We start from the raw sequence: 21,435 nt of genomic DNA on the forward strand, positions 1-21,435 counted from the left end.
CATTTGTGTAAATGTAGACGTCTATCGTATGTAGGATGAATTGAAATGGATGAGTGAAAGAGAAGAAAATAATAATAGTAAAATAATAATAATTGTGATGTGTTATGATGAGAAAGGAAAATAAATATAAAAAAATAGGATGGAAATCAGATGGAAGAGAAGGTATTTATATTTATAATTACTCGATTCGTTTTGTGGTTAATAATAAGCCAATAAATAGTAACTTCGATTTAACAATTGGTTAACAGAAAATGCAATCATTGGGGGAAAGATAACATTGTATAATTGTAACAATAAATAAAATTTAAATATATTTTTAGTATCTATAAAATTAACAAATTTTATTTTTCTCTTTATTTTTTATTGTTATAAAATTAAAATTATTATTTTTAATTTTTATTTTTATGTAATTATTTTTAACCACTTTTTATTTATTAAAAAGTTAAGTATTATCTTAAGTTTAATACTTCTAAAAAAAATTTATAGGTCCTTAAAATAAATGTTATTTATCTACCTTAAAATGATTATTAGAGATTAAAAATAATTAGTTTAAATTTTAAAGAGGTGAAAATTAAAGAAAAATATTTTATAAGGATTAAAATCAAAATTTAATATTTTATAAGGATAAAAAATAATGTTTATAAATTTTAAAATAATGAAAAACAAAAAAAATATTTTAGAGAAACTAAAATCAAAATCATCAATTTTATAGAAATTAAAAACATATCTAAAACAATAAATAATTATTCATGGCCTGTAATTACGGACAAGAAGTTTCCGATGGAAAAACAAGAAGACAGATAAAAACACGGAACTTTGGGCAGCCTAGTTAAGATTTTTTCGCTTTCATGCCCTATTCCAAAATCGACTTGGAATGATCTACGAAGGAATAAATAACCGCATTGTATAGCTATTTGATCCTTGGAAATACGGAACACAATAAAACACATATCTCAACGCAATTTTCCAAAAGCAAATGCTAAAACTATCATCAAAACATTGACACAGAAGTGATTTACTCAGTTAACCAGTAAAGCTAAACTATTTTCAAATACAGGATCTAAAACTGTTACTAACTCCTTGTCACAAAAACAAATGACATTACCTCCAAATGTCACCTTAACTCCTATTAGCTGGTCTCTAATCTGGTTACTGTTCTCATCTTCATCAACTGCTTTTATCTAACCAAAGGAAATCCGAAAAAAGAGTAAACTGAATCCACAAAAGAAATAATCTCCTTTCCGTCCTGTCGGCTGATAAGGATATTATGGTCAATCCATATGATATACTGAAAATAGTTGATACTTTTTCGCGTCATTCTGCTCCAACACGCTTTTTTGGTGCATTCCTTCATCACGTAGGCATAACATCATTCTAGCTTGCTTTGTAGGAATACATGTATCCACGAAGCTTTCTTACCTCTTCTGATGACTCAGTTAGTAAATGATCCACATAGAGGCAGATCGCAGCTGCACTGCAGCATAGTAAAGAAGCAATGCACTATTTAGTTAATGCTCACAAAACAAAACAAATCATATAGGAACAAAGCATGGCCTACCTAAGAGGACCAAATGGTAGCCAGAGAACATCCCAACGAAACTTTGGCAACCTACCAAAAAACTCGTTATATTATTTAACAGTAAACGATGAGCAGATGGCAGAAAACATAACTGAAGAGTGTGTGTGAAGCAGTTGTAAACAATTTATTTGTGTTCCATACTACTATTACTTGAGTAGAATGTGTACAAGCCTCTTTTTTTTCTTCTTTTTTCTGCTTTATTTGGGCCCAATAGTAGAGCCTCTTGATTCATGTAGCTAGAATATCCAAACTGAAAATACATACTGAATACCAATGCCCATAGTTTTGTAATATAAAATATATTTCCTTTCACTTTTGTAAATTTATCAATATGCAGAATCCATTAGGGTGCATATAAAATGGCACCAATCAGTGGCTATCCAGTAACTTTACCTCAACATGTAATATAACCAGAAAATTGCCAGAATAACGCCAGTGTACCATGAGTACTTGATCCATCTCGTGCGAAGCATTGACTCATGAAGCAGTCCTATGATGGCAAATGAGCATGCTAAAACAGCCACCCAATCTGTAGAAGTTATTCAATGAAAAAAGTTTACAGCCATGGTCCAAATAATATGTGGATGACATATATCATATCTCATAGTCAGTTGCAAATTAATACACGCAGATAATGAAAGCAAATAATATAAAAGCACTAATATCCACAACTCTGACAAAATGATAATACAATGAGAATCAAGGAAAGAGCAAAGAGTCTTGACAAGAGAAGTAAACCTGCAGATATAATCATCCACGAGTAGATCTCCTCCATGAAATAAGCATGGTATCGCTGTTTATCAAAGAGCAAAGAAAATTAGCTAAAAATATTTTGATGTTAAAAATCTGGAAAAGAGTAAAACGCAGAGCCTTTCCACATAAGTCAAATTTTAACATAATCAGGAGAAGGGGTTCAATTTTTACAACTCACAACAGAAACTAGAATACTTGTAAAATCCCACAAAAATCACATTCTGGTAACAAAATAAAAGAATTGCATGAACAGAATGCTTACAATCTCATATCACATGCAATGAAACCTAGCGAGACCATTTGTTACAAGATAAAAAACCTCCTTCAATATAAATTATCTAAAGATTTGTTTGGATAAACTTCTCCATAAACACTTTTAGGAGAAAAAAATATAAAGAAAAATGAAATAACCTTTTTCCATAAACTAAAACTAACTTATGCATAAGTTAATTTTTTTATTTATTTAAAGAAGATGAAATGAGAGGGCTTTTACAAATGCATAAGCTAAAGTATTTCATTTTACTTTCCTATTTTTTTCATCTAGAAGTAGAGAAGTATATCTAAACATATACTAGTTTTTATTTTCATCGATTCTTCTAGCGGACACCAATTCACAACATGATAAAGTTCAGTGCATAATATAGCAAAAACTGTTGAACATACCAGTTCCCAGGGTGATGAAGCCTGGTGGAAAATGGAGTACAAAAGAAAGACAATATAACAGAAGAATAGAGTTGCAAATACCGTCTACATAACAAAAACAAAAAAATTGAAGTTAGCATGATTCCAATAGGTTAGAGAATTGAATGAAATAATGTGTAACAAGTAAAAAAGTGTGTACCCTCCATAAGCGACTCTGTTGAGCTTGACTCCTTTCTAAGGAACGAACCAGTTCTTCTTGCTCTGTGCATAAAAATCTAAGTCTTCATTAATTAGATGACACCCAATTCGAATTTAAGAAACAAAATGAAATATTTTTTTAGATGTAATCGAGAATAGTTGAGGAAGATCGTACCTTGAGAGTCCAAGGGACGAGAATCGCCGTCGTGAATCGGAAGAGAGAGGTTTTCATCTTCCGAATTCCGCAACTTCCTTGCGAGCTTCTTCATTGCTTCTGCTTCCTTTTCTCTTTCGCCGATTTGAAACCGTCTCTATCAAAATCTTGTTATTGAACGATTCTCCTGCTCTGCTCCCACATTTTTATTTATTTTTCCTTCATTTTATGATTACTTTCACTTCCACCTCCTACGCTTTTTTTATACGTCTTACACGGTTAAGATATATATTTTTTATTCTATATAGTTTCATTTATTTTATTTTTAATTTTATAATTTAAAGTAAACTTTGTAACTTTTAATATTTATTTTTCTATTCCTATAGTTAGATAGGTTTTTTAGTTTTTATATTTGTAGGTTTCTTTTATAATTATTTTAGTTTTTTTATTTATTAATTTCTCTATAATATATATATTTTTTTTCATATTGACGTGACAAATATATTTAATTTTATATCTTATATATTAAATTTATTTTACTATAATTGTTCTAAATTAAATTATTCACTTGTGTCTCATTTTTTTACTTTCACTTACAACATCTATTTTTGAGATACCATCTCTTTTACTATCACAAAAATTAAAAATATTTACCACATTAATAAAATATCTATTTTATTTGATAAAGACTAAAATATAAAGTAAATAAAAAAGGCATCCATGTAATGCCTTCAAATACTCTTTTTAAAAAATAAAAATAATAAAATTTGAGTTAACTGAAAAATACTTTGTTATTGTTATCAAAACTAATAAATGTTTTTATAAATTATAAAATTATATTTAAATGATTGAGATAATTTTAGTGATTTTAAAGTAATTATATGATTTTTAATTATGATAACTAATTTAAAATTGTGTTATCTAAATTTATAATTTTTTACTTATAAATTTCTAGTCCTTATATTCTTAAAAGGAAAAATATTTTCGTTTTTTCTCACTCATAATAAGAGGTGTATCATGTAAAAATTCTTAACTGTGAGAAATAAGATAAAACTGATTATTAAAATTTATAGTTTTATATTGCATATTTAATTATAAGTCTTAGGCAATTCTTTCTCTTTTTTTATATTAAAAATTACAATGATAGTTATAATATTCAAATCTGTAATTTGATGCATACTTCTTTTCACTACTAGATTGATTTAGTTGTTCCTTTTTTTTTAATTAAAGATTACGCAAGACATTTAGCATATAATTAAATATATAATTTAATGATTATAATTAAATATTTTCATTTTCCAGAGTTCTCAGTAACCTTTTTTTTTCCTTTATTTTTTATTATATATAATAAAAATCACGTGTTCTTTTATTTTTATTTTATTTTTGTTTTTTTATGAAAGAATTCTATTCGAGTTAGTAATACTAAAGTCTATCATCACAAAAAATAATATCTCAAATTTAGAATTAAATAATTTTTTAAGGAAGAATTAAATAAAATTAGAATTATTATATGTATATTTAAAAATTAAGTTACAAAATCATAATTTTAAATTAAATTAAAATTTTATCGACACAATAAGGGCTGATTAGAGGGATATAGTGTGTACTTTATCGAATAAAATTTCACATTAATGATAATAGTTAAAATATTCATTACTTTTAAAATCCAACTAGTTTTTGAGCAAATTAAAACACTATTTCAAGATTTAATAATTCTATGATCGAACTAAAATTAATAAAATAATTATAATAATTCAATAATATGTAAAATAATATTAAAAATAATATCATAATAGTTTTAAGTGTTCCTAGCATTTAAAGGATATATTAGCATGCAAATCGAATATATTATAATAGTTTAATCTTAATTTTAACAATATACACAATTATTTATTAATAATAACATTTATATTGAAAATAATAAAGAAAATGATAATTGTTTCAAATTAAATTTTTTTAAGAAAAATAAAATAATATTTAAAAAATATTCTTTGATTAAACCATTTTTTTTATGATTCCTGATCCATTTTTAATGGTTCTTTGACTGACTTTTACCAATTCAATTTAAACATGGATTTTTTTTTACTTATATTATCTAATTTATTAAAATTAAAAAAGTAATTAATTGAATTAATGACAATAAAGTTTTCTTCTTTTTTTTTAATTTTTTTTCAAAATTACTTTCGTACTACTTTTCTGTGGTAATTACTACTAATCTTTTTCTTAATTAATTAGAGTATATATCCTGTATTATTTATTTGTCATAATTAATATTTACTTTTTTCTAACCTTAGAATGCATATCTTTAAAAAAAATTATAATTAATATATTCTATAAAATTAAGATAACATGTTTTAAGTAAAGATATTTCAATTTAAAAAATAATACATCAAATATTGTAAATTAGATCTATATGAAAGAACAGATGATTATTTTAAATTGAGTTTTATAAATAAAAGCAAAAATAATATATTTCAACAAGCAATTGTTTCACAAACTTTGCTTAATAAAATGTAATAATTATAAGAATATTATATTGAGCTTAATTATTAAACTTTTTACGAAATTATAATTTGTACAAATCTTAATCAAAACTTTCAAAATATACTCACTCATTGTTACAGAGATTATTGGTAGGAATAGGCGATGAAGCTATTTTACTAATTAAATAATAATAATAATAACAATAATCTGCTCCTTGTTTCAAAGGGAGAAAAAATGAGAATTTTAAAATTTTAAAATTTATTTTGCAAGTCGTGTCATTTTCTCTTAAATTAAAATAAAATAAAGTTGTTATTACTGGTATTTTCTATCCAAAAAAAAAATCCAGGTTTTGAAATAACAGTTTTTGTCAGACTGGTCTCATATTGAATAGTATTTCCCCTTTTCCGCACAATCTAACTGTACATATGGGTGGCTGTTAAAAGTTTAACCTTAATAATCTAAGTTGTGTTACTTGTGTACCGTAATGAGTTACGGGAAGGAATGCCATGAATAAAGCACAATGTTCAAACATTAATTGCGGAATATTGCTCTATGACTTGAGGAGATAAAGGGAAATTGGGTTTGCAGGCACAGTGAGAACGGAGTTGCACTCGTCAACACCGCAGCTACTGCTTCACCAAGTTGCAAGGAATACTAACGAAACTATCATATCTAATGATCCACAATTCATCGCATCAATTAGTTTTTTGTTTTTAAAGTCAATAGCACTTCCATATATTGACGACTTAGACAACCAAAAAGTTTAAGGACCTGTCAGTTCCAATAAAAATTCATTTCTGAACCAAAATTCAACAGACTTCCTGGAAGGACTATACATATTCACCAATTTTGAGTTCTTATTTGACAGGAAGAAAGAATTGCATATGATAATTCATGAGTCTTCCAATATCTTTCCAAAGGAAAAGAGACCTCTCAGCACTTTCCTCTATCGGAAAGAGAGCACTCAACCCTAACTACCCATATTATAGTCTTACAAGAATAGACAAAATTTTGGCATCCTAAGATAAAATGTACCTATATATTCATTATAGACTAATTTCAACTGTTTCTAAGTTTTCCTTCACCTGGTAGAAAGGTAATAGCAAACGATTGGGTACCTCAAGTCTCGATGCTCAACCCACTCTCATTCCTTTCTGACCAAGAATTTTGTTAATATCCACCCCACTGTTCTTAGAACAGAATTTGTTTTTTCATTATCCCCGCAACAAGAAAACAAGGGAAAGAGAGGGTCTAAACTCAAATATGTTGATGCTAAAAGCCAACAAAACAGATGAAAATAATTGATAATTATGAAACTACATATCAGCAATGTCTGAAGAAAATAGAAGATAAATGTAAAATCCGCATTAATCAACTATAACCAACAGATATATATGAATCAATCCTCGTCATCAATAACCTTGGTGCCCAAACCTTTGATCTCCTCCTTGGGGATTTCGACGACTGTAACGAGGGAGTATAGCTCCTCTTTCGCATCCTCGTCATCGTTCCTCTTGCGAGCAACGCGAACCCTAATTCTCCTTGGGACACTCCGGATCCCCTGGCTCCACACAAACTTGTTCAGCTTCACGTCCACTCTCACATCGTTCGTCCCCATCGCTTTCTGAGCAAACTTCCTTATCTCCTTAATCGCTTTAGGAGCCTTCTTCTTGAATGTGCTGTTTATTGCAGAATGATTTGATTATGACAGCTTCCGCAGACCTAAATAGGTTTGAAAAAAAGAGTTGTGGAGAAGGGGAAAAGGAGATTACCAGCCATGTAAACGTTTGTGGAGGTTGATGGTGTATTCCCGAGTAACCACCTCTTCTTTTCTTCCCTTGGCCTTTTCCACCATTGTTACTTACCTATGTACATAAGATACTCACAATTTAGTTTCATTACAAATACTTAGAGCTTCTTCTATTGGAAACGAAGGGAGAAGAAAACATACCTTCAGATTCGGAAAACGCAGCGATGCAGAGAGGAAGAGACGGAGGCAGAAGATCAAAATAAAGAGAAGAGTGTTCAAATATATCCTTAAACCCTAATGGGCCGCCACACCGTAATGGGTTTACACTTTACAGGCATCAAGCCTTTTTCTAGTTGAGAAAAAAAAAATTTGCAGTTGTTTTTTTATTTTTTTATTTTTCTAATTGCCAAATTTTTTATAGATTTAAAAGTTAAAGAAACCATTTATGTAATTGAGAGACAGATACTTAATTATTAACTATATATACAAATAATTTAAATTTTAGTATGCTTATAAGTTAAAATGTTGTATTTTTTCAACTTAAAGGGGTAGGTTATTTTAATTAAAAATATTTATAAATGGCATGCTAATTTGCAAGATTCTAATGTGATATACTATTATATATTTTTTTATGTTAACTGAATGGCTAATTATTTAACTTCTAAAAAGTTCATTATATTTCCTGTTTTAATTTTTAGGTTTTATTTTATTTTTAAAATTCTATTTTTATTAAAAATTACTAGTATAAAGTAGGTATTTCGTGTATTTTTCTTTTTCGTTGAAAAAATAAGTTAAGTTATTCGAACCAATCTCACTTTCTTGTAGAACACTTTTGGTTGCCTCCATTTTCATTAAAAGAAAAATGAAAAATAAAAAAAAATAAAAAGTTACAATAAAGTAGGTGATTTATAAGAATAAGTATTATAAAATAATAGGTGAATAACTATTGTGCATTGTAAGATAAAAGTTGACCAAACCCTTTTTTCTTTTTCTTTTTGTCTGTATCAATAAGTCCTTAAATTATTTGAAAATTGTTAATTAGGTCTATATACTAAAAGCATTTATAATTGAGTCCTGACTTTTATGAATAACTATTGTGCATTTTTAAGATAAAATTTGATCAAACTTTTTTTTAAAATAACTATTCTAAGATAAGTCCTTAAATTATTTTAAAAAAATTAATTAGGTCTATATACTAAAAACATTTTATAATTGAGTATTTGATCTTCTATAAATCTTATTAGGGTTTAATGGTGATGTATTATTAATTGATAAAAATCACCATTTCATATGATTTTTAAGATAATTATTATATAAGTCAACAAATTTATAATAAATGATAGTTTGTAATTAGACAACGGTATAAAATTATTTTATATCATTAGTGCTAATACTTTAGCTCTTTTTATATTTAGGTTTTTGGAGTTAGTAAATTATTACTACCTTTGTCCCTGTATACAAGCCTATTTTCACTTTTTTATTTGTCCCTTTTTTTTTTATAAGATAGTCATTTAATTATCATTAATTACATGTTCTCTAGATACCCTTAATTAATTAATTCTTTTAGAAAAAATGATAATAAGTGCTTAAAATTTATTGGATAAAAACTTTTTCTCTTATTTGGATTGAAGGAGATAAATACACACATATATGTAACTTTTTTTTTTTCAAATATTAATCAATTAAGTGAAAAATGATTAAATAAATTTTGAAAAAGTAATTTAAATTATTGACAAATTTAATACTCTCAACTAAATTAACTAATTTTCTTAAAGAGTATGATTTAGTTAAAAGAGTCTTATAATTAGGTATGTAGGCAGAACAAATTTTTATTTTTCTAGCATATTAAACTCTTTTTTTTCCCTAAAACGAAGTTATGTGAATAACAGTTTAATAGAACTCAAAGTAAAAGTAAACATTTTAATAAAAAAAAAAAGACCATAAGCAATTTATATAAAAGTTAATTGAAAGAATTTATACTTTTAAAGAAAAACCGAAAAAGACAGACTAAAACACGACCGAAATTTGAAATCATATTTACATATTTCTCCTTAAAAGATGCAAAAAACAAAAAAAAGATTTAAGAAAATATTTATACAATTAGTCTGAATTATTGATAAAAAAAAATTGTGTTGATATTTAATGATATTTTGACAAACTATTTATACATTTTATATTATAATAATTAATTATAATATTTATTAAAATAATATCATAATATTAATTATAAGAAATATAATCATATTGATTAAAATAATTATAAATCTAAAATATAAATTTCTAAACACTACTCACATTTTTTATATTTAAAAAAGCATATCTATATTTACAGTATAGTTATGTGTGGATGCATATTTATGAGTTTATACTCATTTGTATTGAATCCATTATTATAAATGCACACATGATTTACTGTCTTAGAAAAAATTAATTTTTCTAAATTCACTATTAAAACATTATTTCTAAACACAAATAAGTTTTCAAAAATTTAATGAGTTTAAAACACTATTTTTTTTTTTACATAATTAATACTATCGAAGTCTATACGAAGAGAAAATGTATTTCGGCTGTTCCCTCCACACTTGTAAGGTAAATAATAATAAAAGGCACACAGATGCAGCACCTCCAACGTGCCTTGAATCACCAACCCTCTTATTCTGCGGATTTGTCCAGGACTGTGTCTACCACAATTACTATTTTCTGAATGATTAGAAAAATAACCTGAGTAATGGAAACAATGTCGCACCACCATCCCGTTTCCTGTATTCCTTTTGTAAAGAAGCAAGTGAAGTTGCACGATACAATTCTCAGCATCACAAATCGATGTACATACGTTTCATTCAGGCCTTCATTGGGGCCACGTAAACACCTAATTTGCCTCCTATAACTATAAACTAATCAATATTTTACATCATCTAATCTTACAATGTTATGTACGTTTTGTGACTTTGGTAAAAATAAAGAATCACGCATGTTGGAAAACTAAATTTTAATTAGCGGCTCTGCCAAGCAAATGTCTGCTATTATTTTGGGCATGTCTCCACAAACTAAATGCCAAAACTGCCACGCCAGCGACTCCTGCCAAAATCTGTCACAAAAAAATGTAATGTAATGTCTGTTTCCCATACATAAAGGCATGTATATCTATCTACCTACGAGAGGCCTGTATATAACTGACCTTTGCTTCTCTGCCATAGTTAGTTCGAGCAGATTGGAATACTGATTTCAGCAATTTAAAAGGAGAAGCCTTTGGCATTAGAATCACAACAGTATACTTATTTTTGCAGGGAAAAGGCAATATTCTTTTTAGTGCCAACTGTGCAGTCGACGGTGTAAGGGATGATCTAACTTTCGATCGCCCTTCATCTTGAATCTACAGCAGAGATAATTGCACAATTAATAACATTTCATTTATATGAAAATGAGTAATATGATTTCATATCCCATGCAATCATCATAATTTGCAACATACAAAACAAACAGATCATCATTCAATTAAAAACAAATGCAGCTGATGTCAGGATCTATGGTAAAATTTTGATATTGTAATAAGATTATGAAAAGGGGGAGTGATTATTTACTTTTAGATCATAACTTTCAAGAAACATCTCAATGTCACATTCAATTTTCAGAATCAAAATCGATTAAAAGAGAGAGATATTTTACATATATTCATGCTAAACTTGTTTTCAAACTAAACAATGGCCATAATACAACAGTACTGGAACTAGACGTTATAATTAATTCCTTTCTGATAGTTTGAGGAAATTCAAAATGCAAATAGTAATCCTCATGACAGATGCCATCTCAATTTATTGAAATGGAAAAATACAAAAACAAAAGACTGTAATAGTCACTAACCTCAAAAGAAGTGCCAACATCACCAGAATAGACTCTTGATTGATAGCTGTGCAAAATCCTATCCAGCCAGTAATAATTTTCCTGAAAGATACGTGCAAATAAGAAAAAGAAAATTGAGAGAGTAATGTTACTTCCATCCCATTAATCCACGAATCTGAATGCTTTTGTGGATATAAGAGATATGTGAGATAGAGAAGCTTGTAACTTTTATCATTGTTTACAGTTGGCATGGGGGACATAAGGATTCGTATATCTAGGTGTATCTATTTGTTCCATTGACTGCGTAGTAAAGGATGCTAATAAGACAAGCTTCAAAACCAAATTAACCTGCAGTCCATTCTCATGAGCTCGTTGCTCAATTTCAAGCATGGTTGAAACATCCTGTTCTGAAGGCCCTTCCTCTTGAAGACGTAACATTTCATCCAAAGCAAGATCTACCTGTAAATGAGTTACAAGCAGCAATTTTCACCGAGTAATGTATTGTGAGAAGTTCACTTATTTTACATATGAAGGAGACTTGCCAGCTTGGAAGATATATCTGGATCACAAGAGAAATTTATGCTGATGTCTCCACGAACGTCACCTATTCTAGAGGGTTTGTTACCACCAAGAAATACCGAAACACCTACAGAGTATATCTGGTGCACGGAGGTAAAACCTTAGAAATACTAGAATATAATATATATGACAACTAAAGGAAAAAGATAGTAACGCATATACACCTGCCCATGCTTGAAACGGAGAACCTGCATTATTTTTGTTTCAAGAAGCTTGCTCAAGAACCCAACGAAGTGAATCTCTTCCACCTGCTAAATAGCCCCAATTGGAAACAGGACCAAAAACAGATTATAGATCGTATTTGGGATAGCTGTGAAAATTAGTTTTTCTTTGAGTAAGTTTGCTGAAAGCTATTTTAAGATAACTTCGTTTTGGATGCAACAATTTTTTTTTTTTTACATAGTAAATTAAAAAGAGTATAAAGCTGTTGGGAAATTTGAGGGTAATTTGGAAATAACATTTTTTAGGGGGAAAAACTATAGGGAAATAATCATAAGCTAAAAAGATTCAGATGCATGATTCGAAAACAACTTATTTTTCAACAAAAAAAGCTTTTTAGCAAATTTCAGGGCTTTTTACAAGCCACGGGTAATTTTTTTAGAAAATTCTGAAAATGGGTAAAATTTAAACAGATTCCTGAAATGGATAAGTCGTATTTCACATACACGACTTTTACTTTATTTTTTTTTCTTCTTTTCAAATAGTAGTCGTGATTGCCAAGCAAGCCATTCCTTATTATTATTATTATTATTATTATTATTATTATTATTTTTTAATTTGAAAAATGGCAAGTCATGTTTAAGATTGAGACTTTGCCCCTTTATTTTATTATTATTTTGTTTTATGTTAAAATAATTTTTTCGTTTTTTTTTTGAAAAAAAGTTGTTTTAGAACACGACTTCCATGTTTTTCTTTTTATTTTTAAAGAGGGCAGTAGTTGAGTTTCTGAAACACGATTTTCATTTCAAAAGTCATGTTTTAGAAACACAAAGTACCTCTATTTTGGGAATTTTATTTTAAAATTACCCATTTTTGGGAATTTAAAAAAAAAAATAGCCCTGATAGGGGGAAAAGGCCAAACTTTTAGCTAATATCCCAACATTATTTGAGATTCACATATACAGGTTTTTATATTTATTTATGTTATATAAATTCAGGAACTAGGGAAAAAAGATTACACACCGTGGTCCCATTCTTCAGCTCCACAGGAAAGCATATCTGCACTAAACACTGTGCTTCTACCATGGGACTCCGAACCACTTCCCTACAAGCACAGTATGGTTTATTTAGAAGATGTATCCACTGAATCCTTCAAAAGTGTATCAGCATCCATGCACAATAGATACTATTGAACGAAGTTTGAAACATCCAGGTTGTCAAAAAAAAAGATGCAATAGAGAAATGAGAATACAGTCTATTCCTAAAGATGACGCCTAAGCATGGTCTGGTCTTTTTTTCTTTTGAAAAATCATAGTACAGTTCATTTGAGAGCCTAACAAAATGTTCACATCTTCTCCTTTTGGTACAACACTACACAACAACTATCATAACACCTTCTGTTTGTGAATACAGTGCATTGATGTACCTATGGATTGCTGTTGGAAAAGTGAAAGGCAATCCTTTCAGTTCATCACGGTTAAAATGCATAATAGGTTCAGGAGGTTTCGGTATTCCACCCTGCATGGAAACAAATCAATTGGTTTGTAGAATAATTCAACTATTGAAGGTCTCCTGGCTTTTGTTTAATGGATTCATACTCACTAGGTACTGCAATATCAAGGGCATTGCGATAGTGGGATCAATGTTCCCAACAATCACAACAGTAAAAGTTGATGGATCTTTGAAACATTTGCTGAAGAATTCACAAGCTTTCCGTGGATCAACCTTTTGTAGGTCACTTTTCCTAATAGGCTGCAAAACAAACAATATGTTGAAAGTTAAAAGTAGATCATTCAGTCAATGATTTAACTGATATTAGAAAATTGTCATACCCGGAAAAAATAAGAGTTTCCATAGTTAAGCTCCTTTACACGGTTTGTAAAAGCAGTATACGGATCCCTATCTTGAGCAGAAACTGCTTCTTCAGCCATTTGCATCACTATTTTGACATCTTCTTCTCCTGGTGTTAAATTTGTTACAAACAGCTGATAGACAAGCTGAAAAATAAAGTAATAAATAAATAACATCAGAATAGATAGAAAGAATATATGCATAATTTAAAATAGTGGAATTGATGTGTTTATGTATTATACATACAGAATAGAAAACAGTGAAAAGAAATGAAATATTATATTTCTTGATTGAAAATTATCAAAGCAAGGAGAAAGAATTTTCCCTCCCGAGGTTTCCCATTTAAAAATCTTCTAATTGTTTGAATGCACCTTCCATCCTTATCCCCTATTTACCTAATTAATCAGCTCTAACTAGGGATGGGGAAAAAAAATTGCACCCACAGATACTCAGTGGCTCAGTGCAGCAGGTAAAAACCATTGCAGGTCATATTTGGGTTTCAAATGGGTATCTGCAGGAGAAGTGAACAGATTTTTTCTCTACCTGCTTATAGATAGGGAAGTACTAGGGTATGTGGGTACTTGTTAAGTGAGAAATCACTAATTTACCCCAATATATAAACATACTTGCCCAAGGGCCTGTTTGGTTTCACCATTTTCTATTTTCATTTTCAAAGAAAGTAGAAAATAAACACAAAAATGTGTTTACTTTTAATTTTAGAAAATGTTTTCTTTGAAAATGTTTAACACATAATTAACTTAACTTGAAAAAAGGTATTGGTATATTGAAGTTAAATCCAAAAAATATACATGATGTCCAGTCCACACAATAAATGGATGAAAAAAAGAAGAGAAATATTATTAGGCTTGCAGAACAAGATTACTAATATATAACTTAAAAGTAAAAATACTTGCTTCCTGCTTTAAAACATAAACAAGCAGATATATAATTTAATAATGGTTTTTTATGTGCTCACTTGGTTGTGTGAGCAACTACACACTACTGTAATTTGTGATCAAATAATTAAAGGAACCACATAAGTTTGCTAATCATATCAAATATACCTGCAAAGCAGTTTCTAGGTCTGAAGGTGAACAATCACCATAAAAAGTTCTCATATATGCACCAATCTTGGTACCGACTTCAGCTCTCTTGCCAGCAAGCATATCCATTAGAACAGATGGTCTATAACCAAACACACCAATTTCCCCAGCGATGGTTGGTCCCATTGAACAAGAGAAGTACTCACTCTCTGGGAGTTCAGACAAGCCCCCATATGAATACCCTGTGAAGATAACCTGTTAAGACACATCTGTAGATTAGAACTGATAATTATTTGTGATAAAATTCTAACATCACCATTAATAATGAAACACCACTCATGGGAGTATGAGTATCAGCTGATGCTTTATAATAAATGCATGTGCATGCTAATTTCAATTGAGTTAGTGAAAAACAGGAAACTCATCTCTCTTGTAGTACAAGCAGCATAATGAGCTCCAATTTTTTTATTTTCCAGTCTAAATTACTTCCTTTCCTTTACTGTTTCATGCACACACACAGATGCAATTGTGTATATAATAGAAACCAAATTTTGGGATAATATTCTGCTTCAAGGAATGGAGCTCATCTCCTTACAACCAAGGTTGTCAATCAGGAAAATTTACGTAATCTCGTTGAGGTATACTTATAAATAACATAATAACTCAACATTTCAACTCCATATTAAAGTAAAATAGAAAATTATAATATTAAAGTAGCAATGTATAGTAGCAATTAGCAAATCATGCAAAATTTCACACAAGACACAAGTTCTTAAAATAATAAATAAAAAACTAAAAAAAGACCAATTTTTGCTTTAAGCAAGAAAGGAGACGAGATTGCTCAAGAACAAGTTTACATTATAGGTGAGGCTAACCAATCTCATAAACTTGGTAATTGTTACGAGTTATCACTCACTCGAGATTGATAACCATGCTTACAACATTTAAAAATCTCTGATAAACCAAAGAATACAGCCCAAAATCAGAGAATAAACCAGGTAAAAACCAAAAAATATAACTCAATTAAGAAAGTATGTAGTGCTAAATCCTCCCTAGGCAAGGGTCACCTTGACCACCCAAAATGTTCCTATGCTTCCTCACATTCCACCCTTTCCCCCAACCAATTTTCCTTGTCATTACATTTCCCATTCTCCAATTCTCTTCCCTCAATTTGCTCTTGTCAGATATCCATTCTGTTATGCATTTCCCTCTCTCTTTCAACCAATTCCTCCACTTCTTCACTTCTCTCATCAAATTTTTGTCCTTGCCCCTTTTTTCTCCTCTCCTTCTCTCATACTACAGGCCTTTGATACTGTTAGGTCCATCTTTCTCTTTCTCTTTTCTCCTATATACATGGGTCAAAGGCCTTTCAGCTTATAAATTCAGTTTGATTTGGACTAGATCAATTTTCAAAATAGGAAACAAAAAACTAATCCAACCCAATAAAAAAAATCAGTCTTCATTTCTTTTCAGTTTTGGTTTGAATTTTATTGTGCACACACTCATTCAATTATGTATATAAATTTTTAATTTGGTTTGGAAAATTTCAAATTACAAAACTAAAATTACTCCAATCAAATACATTTTTTTCTTCCAGTTTTAGGTTTATTGCTTCGAATTTTTTGTGATTTGTGTTGGATAGATCTGTCACTGAAAAACCCAAGGTTTAAATGTCTTAATTATACTCTATTAGTGATCATACTATATAACTTAACAAAATTCAAAGCAAGTTGTCAATCAATAATGCAGCCAGAGAGATAGACAAGTCATAAGTCAGTCAATGTTTATTCAAGAAATATGTAAGAACTATGAACCATGATAAATTTGATAAGCAATGCCTATGATGATTGGAACCTGGTCATCAAGAAAGTCTGTACGCTTATAGCAGATACGCATGCCATTTGACAGAATCAGTTCAGTAGCTCCAATATTTGAATATTCCAATTCCTGCACAATATGCCTAATTTGAAGACAGGGCAGGTAATTAGATCAGAATGTGATTTCCCAAACATAAATGTAAAGAAGAGGTCACATCCAGAACATCGTAAAGACAGAAATTTGATCCATATAATAGTTTAATAACTGGTATAATAAAACCCTTCATTACATATGAAGTACCAAGCTATCAGCGGGTTGAACAGATGATATTGGCTATTACTGCTTCGAAAAATCAAGATTTAAATGAAACATGGCTTAGACCTTGTTTGGATAAACTTTTACATAAGCACTTGGAGGAAAAAAATATGAAAAAATGAAAGAAAAAAAAAATTTCCCATAAGTTAAAATTAGCTCATGTATAAATTAATTTCTAGAATTTCTTTCATAGCAGCTTTTCCAAAAGTTGATTTTAATTAATATATAAATTAATTTTAGCTTTTGAGAGAACTTATTTCATTTTTCTCTCTCTCTCTTTTTTTCACCCATAGGTACGTACAGATATTTATCCAAACAAGGCCTTAACAACAAATTAAACAAAAATACGTAAAGGCATAAACAACTGAGTCCTACTTGGAAAACAAAGTAAGGGAGCATTTTCACTTTTCGCTAATCATTCTGAAATTCTTTAGGAATTTTTGTTATTTTGACCCTACAGGCAGCGACCATTAAATGAAGGAAAAGTATGGCCAAATAACTAAGACAATTATCAAGGAAAACAAACTTCCTTTAATTTCTCTAAATGAATCCAAGCAAGAGGAGATAAAAGGAACCATCAAAGCTTAATGCTTTACATATTAGTATGATCTTTTGATAACAACTAAAACAGAAAATGCTAGCTCAATGGAAGAACAGGAAGAAACATGTCATTGCCAACCACTCTTTCGTATTAGGATAAAGTTGCAAAGTCTGCCTAAAACACCTACCTGGGAGCTACTTAAAAACAGCAGAGGAGAAACTTGATTATATGAATTAACAACAAGGATATATGCACATGTGATTATATGGGCTGGGCTAGAAATCAGGGAGCAAGTAACTACATTGGCAAATGAAAATGTAACGTACAAAATAGAGAAAGATATTCAAGTTCAAATCAAACTCACCCCATATTTGGCTTTGTAGTGACAATTTCTTCTGGAACATGTTCATCGTCCCAAGAAGAGATTCTACCCTCTTCCTCAAGAAGATTGACTTTATTAACAACATTTTTCAGATCATCAAGCACAGCAAATGATTGGGGCTCAATAGTCTTTATGACACAGCTACATGATGTCCTTAATTTCTCAGAACACTTAGAGACCTCTGACGTCGATATATCTAATGGGTATAAATAACTAATATAAGCTCAATTATAAGGCCTCCCAAACTAGATTTATCCAGAAATTTGATATTAGAAGACAAAAGGAGATGATATATCAACTCACGTGGTAGAAGAGTCTTTTGGAGTTGAGCCTCATACTCAATCCCAACAACAGGTTCATTGTGGAGAAAATGCTGCATGAACAAAGAAAACATTATCTCCAAAATCACCCATAGTTTGCTATAAGCCATTTTAATGTGAAAAGGAAAAAAATTCATATATATATATATATAATATACTTGTAAATATTCATCTCTCAAGCTGGTAGATTGAATTTGATCTCGCTCCAAATAGGCAGATTCAATCTCTGACATCAGTAGGGCGCGAACTACAGATATTTCACGCTCTGAAAAGCCATGAAGCCTCACCCTTGCAACCTAAAATATAGCTTTCATAAATCTCAAAATAAAAGGGGGAGAAAGAAGGAAAATGGGAAGAGAGAAAGGTGAAGAAAATGCAACTAAGTTCAAGATGAAAAAAATACCTCTATTAACATTGATTCTAGGGCCTCAATAGTTCCTTTTCTTTTACAAGATGAAGACATTATATTGGCCTTTAATGGGCGGACTAGAACATCAGCAGCAGCAGAACAGGAGAAATAGGGTGGATCATTTCTACGTGCTATTTTAAAGAACCTCTGGTTTAAGGCATAAAGGAACATGGATTCTGCAAGTAAATTACGGTAGTCTTTTACTGTTTTAAGCTCATCCACTGGCATCTTATAACTAATCATCACTGCAGACTGTTATTAGAAAAACCCAAAGTAAAGTGTTACTCCCCAAGCAACATGAAATTACAAACAAAAATCCTGAAACTTGCACTAGAAGTTAATGATTCGTTACTTACTTACCCCAGCAGCTTCAGATTCAACAAAACACGAAAATCGTGGCTCATCGTGCGATGGAACCTGGAATGTTGGTATAAGTGGAGGATCAGGATCCGGAATTTTCTGGCCAAAATGAGTCTTTATTAACTCAACTACACCCTGCAATCGTACGGAGAGTGGTTACAGAAAGCACGACCATACAACACAGTTATAGATTATAGTTATAGATAAACAACCAAAGCACCTGCGTATCAGAAAAATCTCCAACTGCTATTACTGCCATGTTGCATAAATGGTACCACTTCTGGTAAAAACGCCTCACAGTCTCCGCAGAAACAGTCCGAATCACTCTCTCAAGTCCAATAGGCAACCTCTCAGCATACTGCAATCCATAAAACACTTTATGAAATGACATCAATTGATTAAAAAAAGAGTTAATCATCTATACACTGTCAGTGTAAAGTTTTTTACACCGACAACCAATCATATCTTTTAATAGTGTCATGTCACTAAATAAAATAATTTAGAAGATATGATTGGTTGCCAGTATTTTTTTACACCGACAATGTATGGATGATTAACTCTTAAAAAAAATAAAATCAAATGCTCTATTCTATTCTAACCATTTTACTTAAATTAACTAAAACCATTTTACAGGCACCTTTGAACCTTCCATCATCAATATCCAATGAGCATCCTGTAGCCTCCCCGTGGCGTTTCTGCTTCCCCTGTACTCTTCCATGACAGCTCCTCTCTCCTTCTCCAAGTCATCCTTCGACACACGAATCTACACAAACACAGAGCACAATCCAACAGCTATAATACCCTAGAGTGGTCCAAACAGAGCATAATAGAATTGCGCGGAGTTGAGACCTCTGAACTGAACTCGGCCAAAACCGAAATGGCCTGGGACAGGAGCTCTGGCTTGTCGACCGGAACCAAGAGCTCGTAAACGGTGTCGTCGGCGGAGGTGACGGCGTTCTGGCAAGCGCCGAATTCGGCTCCGATGCTCTCGAGGAACTTGATGATGTCGTGATTGGTGTATCTCCTGGTGGCACTGAAGGCAAGGTGCTCAACAATGTGAGCAACTCCGCGTTCGTCCTCTTCCTCGAGAACTGATCTGCCGAAGCGATTTGACAATCAGCGATTCAGCATTGATCGATAATTTAGGGAATATACATAAATGGAGAAATAGGTTAGGTTATTCGTTACCCAGCCTTGACGGCGAGAGCGAGAGCGGCTCGCATGCGAGGCTTGGAATTGCAGCGGACGTAGTAGCGGAGGCCATTGTGGAGTGTGCCGTAGTCGACGCCTATGGGTTGGTCCGAGAGGAGCTGGTCCATGTCGGCGTTCACGAGCTTCAGCGATCGGAAGCCTTGTTTCTTCTTCGAGATCGGAGGTGCAGTCGCCGGAAGTAATTCCATTCTTCTTGTTTCGGTTTCTCTCCCCCGATTCAAATTCAACCCTCGCACTGTCAGATATTCTGCGCCACTTGACAACCAGTGCCACTGACGTTACTACCACTCTGCGTGTCTTTCCTTCCTTCCTTTTCTTTTCAAAACCACCTCCAACTTCGTTAAAACAAATATATTAAATCATGTTAGACATTAATTCATTATTAATTTTTATTTTTAATTTACTTTTATTCATACTGTGAATTTGATAATTAAATCTCGAGAGCTTAAAGTAATTAAATGTTTGTTAAGTATTTACTCTAAGCCAGCTTTGATGAAAACAAAAATCTACTTTGGATTTAAAATGAAATTCAGGTCCTCAATGTAAACACCACTTCGCGTGCATGGTACATATATCATATGTGTGTGAGAATAGAGTTAGAACACCCAGAATTGACTTACCAAAATAGTAACGTGCTAGTTGGTAAATACTTTTTCTGAATTTAGCTGGTCAAAAATACTGTAGTTCATTTTGGCAACTCTAGGGGGAATCGCTGCTTTATATGTATGATACTCAAAGACTAGTGAATCAAATGAGCCATCCACTAAACTTGAAAGAGAATTTATGGATCGCAAACAAGTAGGCACCACAAATAAATTAAATCTCCACTCTTGGAATCTGGGCAACCTTGATCCATTTTGACGGAAAAAATTTATTTTAATTGAGTACATTTTAAGATACAGATTTTTCTCGGCTACGCTTTGGTATCCATCCTACTACATTTTATTTACATCAAAGATATATATATATATATATATATATATATATATATATATATAAATTAAAGTTATTTTTTTTATTTTTATAAATATTAAAATACAAAATAA

At 30.8% G+C, this 21,435-nt stretch overlaps 3 protein-coding genes across 6 annotated transcripts; all 3 read right to left on the reverse strand.

Moving 5' to 3' along the window:
* Positions 1–953: 953 nt before the first annotated feature.
* On the reverse strand, positions 954–3,582 carry LOC109799553 (histone-lysine N-methyltransferase). 2 transcript variants are annotated; one of them, XM_083069056.1, is made up of 7 exons: positions 3,348–3,582; positions 3,174–3,235; positions 2,996–3,079; positions 2,318–2,372; positions 1,973–2,108; positions 1,559–1,609; positions 954–1,469 (listed from the first exon to the last, which is right to left on the reverse strand). In XM_083069056.1, the coding sequence occupies exons 1-7, from the start codon at positions 3,439–3,441 to the stop codon at positions 1,433–1,435; spliced, it is 519 nt and encodes a 172-aa protein (XP_082925182.1). In that variant the 5' UTR covers positions 3,442–3,582; the 3' UTR covers positions 954–1,432. The 2 variants fall into 2 exon arrangements, with proteins under 2 accessions (XP_082925182.1, XP_082925181.1); XM_083069055.1 differs by having other exon boundaries at positions 954–1,474; positions 3,348–3,575.
* Positions 3,583–7,076: 3,494 nt separating this feature from the next.
* Positions 7,077–7,902, reverse strand: LOC109799638 (large ribosomal subunit protein eL31). Its single transcript, XM_020360237.3, has 3 exons — positions 7,762–7,902; positions 7,583–7,675; positions 7,077–7,489 (listed from the first exon to the last, which is right to left on the reverse strand). The coding sequence occupies exons 2-3, from the start codon at positions 7,663–7,665 to the stop codon at positions 7,210–7,212; spliced, it is 363 nt and encodes a 120-aa protein (XP_020215826.1). The 5' UTR covers positions 7,666–7,675; positions 7,762–7,902; the 3' UTR covers positions 7,077–7,209.
* Positions 7,903–10,286: 2,384 nt separating this feature from the next.
* Positions 10,287–21,168, reverse strand: LOC109799416 (Insulinase (Peptidase family M16) protein). 3 transcript variants are annotated; one of them, XM_020359970.3, is made up of 22 exons: positions 21,010–21,168; positions 20,366–20,724; positions 20,027–20,273; positions 19,815–19,940; positions 19,398–19,535; positions 19,178–19,312; positions 18,812–19,069; positions 18,567–18,704; positions 18,392–18,461; positions 18,071–18,284; positions 16,887–16,992; positions 15,054–15,287; positions 13,971–14,135; positions 13,741–13,890; positions 13,565–13,656; positions 13,162–13,243; positions 12,144–12,227; positions 11,943–12,059; positions 11,749–11,859; positions 11,422–11,502; positions 10,739–10,933; positions 10,287–10,648 (listed from the first exon to the last, which is right to left on the reverse strand). In XM_020359970.3, the coding sequence occupies exons 2-22, from the start codon at positions 20,575–20,577 to the stop codon at positions 10,550–10,552; spliced, it is 3,054 nt and encodes a 1,017-aa protein (XP_020215559.1). In that variant the 5' UTR covers positions 20,578–20,724; positions 21,010–21,168; the 3' UTR covers positions 10,287–10,549. The 3 variants fall into 3 exon arrangements, with proteins under 3 accessions (XP_020215559.1, XP_082925183.1, XP_020215558.1); XM_083069057.1 differs by having other exon boundaries at positions 11,749–11,855; positions 11,939–12,059; positions 12,144–12,230; XM_020359969.3 differs by having other exon boundaries at positions 12,144–12,230; positions 21,010–21,167.
* Between the last annotated feature and the right edge of the window lie 267 nt (positions 21,169–21,435).

Source organism: Cajanus cajan, chromosome 2 (assembly GCF_000230855.2).
Source record: "Cajanus cajan strain Asha chromosome 2, NIPB_CcT2T_4, whole genome shotgun sequence".
Lineage (NCBI taxonomy): Eukaryota > Viridiplantae > Streptophyta > Magnoliopsida > Fabales > Fabaceae > Cajanus > Cajanus cajan.